The sequence below is a fragment of the Daphnia magna genome, linkage group LG2 (assembly GCF_020631705.1).
Source record: "Daphnia magna isolate NIES linkage group LG2, ASM2063170v1.1, whole genome shotgun sequence".
Classification (NCBI taxonomy): domain Eukaryota; kingdom Metazoa; phylum Arthropoda; class Branchiopoda; order Diplostraca; family Daphniidae; genus Daphnia; species Daphnia magna.
In genome coordinates, this window is record NC_059183.1 from 12,463,668 (window position 1) to 12,471,015 (window position 7,348).

The window sequence follows — 7,348 nt, forward strand, 5'->3', positions numbered from 1 at the left end:
CCGAAACGCCATCTACTGTACTTTGTGATCCATCTAGCGACGGTTTTGTTTACCTGCGTTGCTGCGTAGTGCGTATCTACTGCCTTAGTGATTTAGTGGGAGGAAAGTAACGAGAAGAAGTTAAGTATGAAATTATAGATTTAAAACATTTTGTTCTTAAAGCTGTTTTTTACACGAGTAAGGTGAACAGAACATAATAGATATTAAACGCATTATTAGAAGTTATTCCCAATGTTGCGGAAACCCGTACAGCGGAGATTCGTCTGCTAGCTCATGGTTTAAGACTTTTGAAGTAGTTGCAGTTGAGAAGAACACAAAAACTATATAGAGTTTTATACTTATTTAAAGAGAAGATAATTTTGCGCTAATATATGGCAGCCAGGGTCGTATTAAGTCAGGGTCTACGCCAGCTGGCAATAAGTCCAATAGCTTTCACAGTGTCGTCGAAATACACAACCAACCTACCTGTGTTGTTGAAAGCTGGAGGAGGTAGTTTGTCCTTTGCTCGAAGCTTTTCCAAACCCAGCGATGAAGTCTCTTCGGAGCCGAATACAGAAAGTGAACCCACGTTAGTTGTAGATCAGAAAGATGCGTCAAAAATGCGCAATCGTGTAATTCCCGTAGAAACTAGCATGAAGTATTTAAAGAGTAAAGGTAAATATCATGTCTATTGTTTGTCTTATATGAAAAGTATAATAAAAATTTTTTTGTAAGGTTATTCAACAACCTATGGTTCAGAACCTGTATGGGTAAAATACCGCAGAAATTTCAAGGGCCAGTTTGCTCCAGAGACAAGAAAAACTTGCATAGTAAGTTTACTGTTTTGAGGAAAACAGAAAAATTTAATACATTAAAGTTGTCTTTTTCTCTAGAGACAAGAAAAATTAAGTACTGGGAATCCTTGCCCAATATGCAGAGATGAGTACTTGATACTTGATTACAGAAATGTTGAGTTATTAAAGCAGTTCATTTCGCCATTCAATGGAGCTATTCTGCCAACACAGTAAGATGAAAATCAACATTTCTTTATTTTTTTACCTTTCAGTTTACTAAATATTCTGTTTTTCTAGGAAAACTGGCTTATGTCAAACAAAACAAAGGGAACTTCTTGTGGCAATTACGAAAGCTAAAAATTACGGTCTAATCGCGTTTGATGTTCCCATTCGTGAATATGATTATTCTGATTATCGATCGTAAATACGAGAGTAAATACAGCAGTAGTTAAAGTTGCTTAATGAATTATGTATTTTCAACTTCAACATAAAGATCTTTTCTTCCACCATGAATGATATGCATAATCTAATGAACTACTAGAGAGCACTTTGATTTGATCAAATGCTCTGAGTATGTGACTTGAATCATACGGGAAGAGCAGGAAGAACCTTCCCCGTGCATTTGCCAAAACCGATGCGTAGACCATCTCGCTTACAATATCCTACCAAAATCAAGGGAATTTAGATGAAATATCACACACAATTTAAAGAATTACTCTACCTCTGATAGTGACCTCGTCCTCATCTTGTATAAACTTGCGCGTAACACCATCACCCAATTCAACAGGCCGAGTGCCACGCCAACTTAGCTCCAACATTGATCCAAATGCATCAGTAGTCGGACCACTGATTGTTCCGGAACCAAGAAGATCGCCAGGTTGAAGATTGCACCCAGTGACAGTATGGTGTGCCAACTGTTGTTTCATAGTCCAGTACATGTACTTGAAATTTGACCTACTGACGACCGCTTCTTTCTCCGAATCACCAGCTATATTAGTAAAACATCCATTTAACCTATATTTTTAAAGTGTGCAAAACTTAGTGATTTAAAATTGCTTACGCTTTATAGACACTTCAAGGTTAATGTCAAAATTGTAGTCATCTGAATGTTTAAGATAAGGAAACGGTTCAGGATCTTGAAGATAATTGGGAACCTTGAAGGGCTCTAAAGCTTCCATGGTAACAACCCAGGGAGAAATTGTTGTTCCAAAGTTTTTGGCTAAAAAGGGTCCTAGCGGAACATACTCCCATTTTTGAATATCGCGAGCTGCATACAGGAAAAAAACAAATAAACAAATATAATTTACATCTGAATACAATCTTGGATGTGAAACTCACCGCTCCAGTCGTTCATCAAGACCTATAATACAAAAAATAAATAACCAACAACATTAAGACAACCAAAGTTGCATAAATGTAAGAATTAGGTCTGTGGAAAATTATACCATTCCAAAAATGTGGTCTTCCGCTTCTGCCACTGGAACGGGACTACCAAGAGGATTGGATTTTCCAACGAAAAACGCCGTCTCCAGTTCAAAGTCAAGAAGCTTGCACTTGTCAAAAACGGGAGGCTCAGCGTCATTAGGTCGCGTTTGTCCAATGGGACGACGAATCGGTGTTCCTGATATCACAATTGACGAGGAACGACCGTGATAGCCAACAGGCAAATACTTCCAATTGGGCATCAGAGCATTATCTTTCCCCCTAAAATATGAATACAAAGCCATATTATTTTAAATCACAATCATTCAGCCATGAAATGCTTTACCTAAACATTTCTCCTACATTTGATGCATGGATGATGGAAGAATAGAAATCTGTGTAGTCACCAATCTTAGCTGGAAGGTGCATGGTTGCTTCCGATTGCAAGACCAGAGCACTGTCAATACACCCAAAATTAGATAATGAATAGGGAAAAAACCAAAAAGCTCATTACTTTTTTCTCAACTCAGTGTCATCTTCAATTGTCTTGTTGCCAGTGGACAAAAGATCTTGCAGCGTCTTCCTCGCTTCAGTCCAAGCTTTTGGTCCCAATCCCATGAAACTATTCAGAGTACTCTGCCAAACCATATTAAGTTTGCCTTTCTATTCATGTAACTTAAAACTTGCAATCTATTACAAAAACATTACCTCTTGGAAAACATTCTGATTGTTTTTCAGTTCTGGTCCATTGAACAGATGAGCAACAGCATGAAGGTCAAGAATGTGTTCACCAATAGCAACGCCGATTCTTTGCTGGGGCTATATAAATTACAAATAATATTATTTCACTAGTTACCACCACAAGTGTTTACATCCATGTTAAGACCTAATTCATATGAAAAGTATTCTCACCTTATCAGCTGTAGAAAATATACCATAGGGTAAGTTTTCCAATGGGAAATCGCTATTTTCTGGGATAGGTATGAACGACATTCTACGAACTTGGCTGCAGATTTTTTCAGCTCGTGAATGAGGTAATGTCAAAAGGAAAAAGGACCACGGCAACAGGTAAATGAGCATACTAGTTGAACGCGAGCATTTTTGCCGGGAGCAGAAGACGCCAGGCGGATAAAATCTCAACTATCATCACCTTGCCACTGGCAATCCTCGTTAAATATTTGGAGGATCCGGGCGAATATGGATGTTGGCCTAAATATTTCAAAGTTGTCTTTGAACTTGTTACATATGGAATGACGTATAGCTAAACTAATTTACTTTCTGCTTGTGATAAAATGGGTTTTTTTCTTATCAGAATTCATATCTCGGTCGAATCGGAATTGGACACCAAGAAAAATCTGGGCATATTGGATGTACGAAAGGCCATTTCATTATTACTTGTTGGTACGTTTTTACTGCATTACACAAAGATAACAAGTGTTTTGGTTTCCAGAGGCGTGTTACTGGGATTTCCCAGTCAGATATATCAGTAAACGCCATAGGCTTTGGGATTTCCAGTTTCTAGAAAACATTTAGTCAGTTGCACCCAGAGATGTTTGCACCCCTCCCACATAACAGATAATCTTGCCTGAACTGGCACAAACTAGTCTGAAGTGGAAAAAACGACCAACCCCTGTAAAAGAACTTCTAGGGTGAAAGTTTTCGGATGATTACGATGACTTTTACACGCAATGAATAGGCCGAAGAGGGCGAGTTCATCCTCTCTTCACCGTATAAAAAGACCATCGTTCATTGGTACCGGGACAGTTCCTACAACTACTTTACAGGGCCGTCAACCTCTCTTTGTTAAACCGGACGAAATCTAAACAATTTTGTTGAAGACGGAAAATATGTTCCAAATAACGTTTTTGGCGTTCGTGCTCATTGGAATGAACAATCACAAAGTAATTTATGGCGCTCCCACACCTGACGGCAATAACGAGCTTCCTGAATCCAAAATTACCAAGATGACGTTTGACAGCAGCAGGGATCCGGTACGTTTTCTCTAGTAATTCTAATGAGATTTTTTTTGTTACAATGAGAAATGCAACATTTTATGGAAAAATTTCTTATGGATTTTAAAAATTACAGATTGGAGAAATGCCTGGCGAGCCCCTCAGCCCAGCAGATTTTAAAAATGCAAAGGAATTGAGTAAGTGTAACAAAAAATTTAAGAATAAAAAAATTAAAGTAGAATGTAATCAATCTGAATACTAGATTAAATCTAGCTTTTCCTTAATTGGGCAGCACCAGCTCGTCCAAGTCTATCGAAAACAAGGAACTCTATAATGACACAGGCTTTTTTTTTCTTTAGAAAACTACTTTAGTATGCAAATCACTTTCATAATGAATTTTATAAAAGGAAGATTTTTCTTTTCTTCATAGCTTTGGGGCCGAATTTTCATGATTTCGTTGACGGTAGTCCAAACGGACTGGGTGGCCAGAAAGGCCTTTTTGAAGGCGACATCGTCGGCGTGTTAGCTAAAGAAACGGCCACAGTAACAGGACAAAAAAACGGGACAAAGGTCAGTTAGAATTTTATTTCTATTGAAAATCAATCAACTAGAAAGTGATCTACTTCCAATCCGGTTCACTGATTCTTTTCTTACTTCTTCTGGTGCAGATGAACAGTGCCGTCGTCGACATGACCCTCACTTGGCCATCCGGTACCGTACCGTACGTTATTTCAGCATCTTTCGGTATTGTCCAACACTATATAATACAGTTTCCGGACAAGTTCATTCACTAAAGGTGTTGTATTACAGGAAAACGGGAACGAACTTTAATCGCCAAGGCCATTCTTGAATTTCACAACAAGACGTGTCTCCGTTTTGTACCGCGTACGAACCAGGATGACTACATCAATATCTTAAATGCAAATGGGTAAATGAAACGTTGCAAACTAAACAATGTGCTAGCGTGCAGTCGACATAAATTCGTCTGCTGCGCTGAGCCATCGCTCTTTTTTCCTTGTTGAAATATTAATAAAACACATCCTATTTTTTTTTAAACAGTTGTAGCAGCAACGTTGGTCGTGCAGGTGGAGAACAGCAAGTCTCTTTGGTATGAATTATTCAACATGCAAAAAAACAAGGAAATGATGTTAGCGTGATTTTGTTTACATGGAGTCTTGTTGATCATTTAGGGCATGGGATGTTTTTACGTCGGCATCATCATGCACGAATTAATGCACGCCGTTGGGTTCTGGGTAAGCCTTTTTCCCGAATCGCAAATTGTTTACTCACGAATATTTAAAAAATATGACAAAACGTTTTGCTTCTATTGATCTTGGACAGCACGAGCAAAGCCGTACCGACCGCGATGATCACATCATAATCCACTGGAAAAACATAATGAAAGGTATGACTCACCTATTTAAAAAAAATCTATTTTAATAGTAAATTACTTTATTATCATGACAGGGATGGAATACAATTTCCAGAAATACGATCAAGGCCGCATTCAATACCTTAGGCCTACCCTACGACACAGGTAATCAAGTTAAATATATTGACGTAAGGGTTCGTCCAGGTAAGAACGCAGATTTTCTATAAATTAAACAGGATCCATTATGCACTATGACGCTTACGCGTTCGCTGAAGACAAGCGCTACCCTACGATTACATCTAAGAAGAGCGACGAGCAACTGGGACAGCGGAATGGGTTTAGTGATGTACATATCAACACGTTGATAAAGTTCATAAATTTCCAAGCTATATTTCTAACGTTATTTTTGAAAAATCTTATAATAGTCGGACGTGTTGAAGTTGAACCGGTTGTACAAATGTAAAACAAATTCGAGCGAACAAACGTCAGTTACAACCTCGCCTGCTGCCACTCGGTTGAAACCAACTCCCGGTATAAACTTAATATTCAAAGCACATCAAGATTTTAAACAATAAAAAATTAATTTTAATCTAGTCAAAGAAAAAGAAAAGTCTAAAGATAGATGCCTGGACGACCACAAATATTGCAAGATTTGGACGGAGAGAGGAGAATGCGCAAGAAATTCTTGGATGGCAATTCACTGCCGCAAATCTTGCAATCAGTGCGGTATGTTATATTCAAAAATCATTGACGAAAGCGTAGACAAAGATTTAGAAACGTCTTTCTTAAACTTCCATCACGCTCAACGAAGCACGTTTGACGTAATCTTTGCAATATTTTCTCTCCAGATGGCCAGTGTAGTAATTTGAACGAAAATTGCATCCGATGGTAAAAAATTTACTTTAATTGTAGTTCTATGAAAATCAGTGAGATTAAAAACTATTCCAACAGGGCCCAATCCGGCGAGTGTCAAAAGAATAGTTCGTACATGAAAATCTATTGTCGTAAATCTTGCCATTTATGCGGTAAAATTTTTCTCTTCTAAAATTTCAAAATACCAGTAATAACTCAAATATTTTTTGTACACCAACAGATGACACAGATAGATCTTCTGATTGCGTCGACGACGATCGTATGTGCCCCGCATGGGCGACAAGGGATGGCTGCAAGGCCAATTCGAATTTCATGCAGCTACACTGCAGGAAATCGTGTGGTGAATGCTAACATCTTTTACTTTCACTGAAAGGATTATTATCTTTGTGACATTTCTCTCTTCGAATACTCTACTGCCAAAACAGTCCACTTTGTCCTACTTCATTGCACACTACCAGTTTTTATCTAATAGTTTTAAAAAGGTGCTGAATTTCGAGATTTTTCCTATTTGAGATATGTATTTCAAATTGTACACGATGTGCCTCAAGAGTAAAATATAATTTTCAAGTTAAAAAGTAATCGCTACCGACATTTATGGAAGTAGCGTTAGACGGAATCGTGTTTTTCGGCCGCAGACTTTTGTTCCCTTGCGCAATAAACACACGGTGGGATGAAAAAGTAATCCGGTTTCTTGGTTGCTTTTGGTGGCTTTGTGGGCTTGGCTGGAACAATTTCCGATCCTATACAAGTTATGATTTATTCATAAGATAATCACATTATAAAAAATAAAACGAAGGCCAGCAGTTTTGTGCTCGTATGGCTCTTTGTTCCTCTAAATTATTCCTCGTGTCGTAAGCAAACAAAGAAATGATATGCCAGCCTCACAAAAAAAAAAGCTACCTGTTGAAGCAGGTACTGCCGGAAGGTTTTTCGATGATTTAGATATCACCTCGGGC

The 7,348-nt window shown here is 38.2% G+C and overlaps 3 protein-coding genes across 3 annotated transcripts; 2 read left to right on the forward strand and 1 right to left on the reverse strand.

Moving 5' to 3' along the window:
- The first annotated feature begins 14 nt into the window (after nt 1–14).
- Nucleotides 15–1,230, forward strand: LOC116917313 (28S ribosomal protein S18b, mitochondrial). The gene is made up of 4 exons (XM_032922767.2): nt 15–654; nt 715–809; nt 873–1,003; nt 1,071–1,230. The coding sequence occupies exons 1-4, from the start codon at nt 372–374 to the stop codon at nt 1,195–1,197; spliced, it is 636 nt and encodes a 211-aa protein (XP_032778658.1). The 5' UTR covers nt 15–371; the 3' UTR covers nt 1,198–1,230.
- Nucleotides 1,222–3,299, reverse strand: LOC116917262 (fumarylacetoacetase). The gene is made up of 9 exons (XM_032922683.2): nt 3,108–3,299; nt 2,904–3,014; nt 2,710–2,831; nt 2,542–2,652; nt 2,219–2,477; nt 2,112–2,133; nt 1,834–2,040; nt 1,495–1,761; nt 1,222–1,435 (listed from the first exon to the last, which is right to left on the reverse strand). The coding sequence occupies exons 1-9, from the start codon at nt 3,273–3,275 to the stop codon at nt 1,359–1,361; spliced, it is 1,344 nt and encodes a 447-aa protein (XP_032778574.1). The 5' UTR covers nt 3,276–3,299; the 3' UTR covers nt 1,222–1,358.
- Nucleotides 3,300–3,911: 612 nt separating this feature from the next.
- On the forward strand, nt 3,912–6,971 carry LOC116917260 (zinc metalloproteinase nas-6). The gene is given in 16 exon segments (XM_032922681.2): nt 3,912–4,186; nt 4,284–4,344; nt 4,578–4,717; nt 4,816–4,891; nt 4,958–5,075; nt 5,207–5,255; nt 5,338–5,400; nt 5,489–5,552; nt 5,615–5,661; nt 5,663–5,684; nt 5,756–5,865; nt 5,945–6,050; nt 6,114–6,245; nt 6,368–6,407; nt 6,471–6,544; nt 6,613–6,971. Coding segments are annotated over 16 exon segments (1,377 nt in total). The 5' UTR covers nt 3,912–4,042; the 3' UTR covers nt 6,744–6,971.
- Nucleotides 6,972–7,348: the final 377 nt, after the last annotated feature.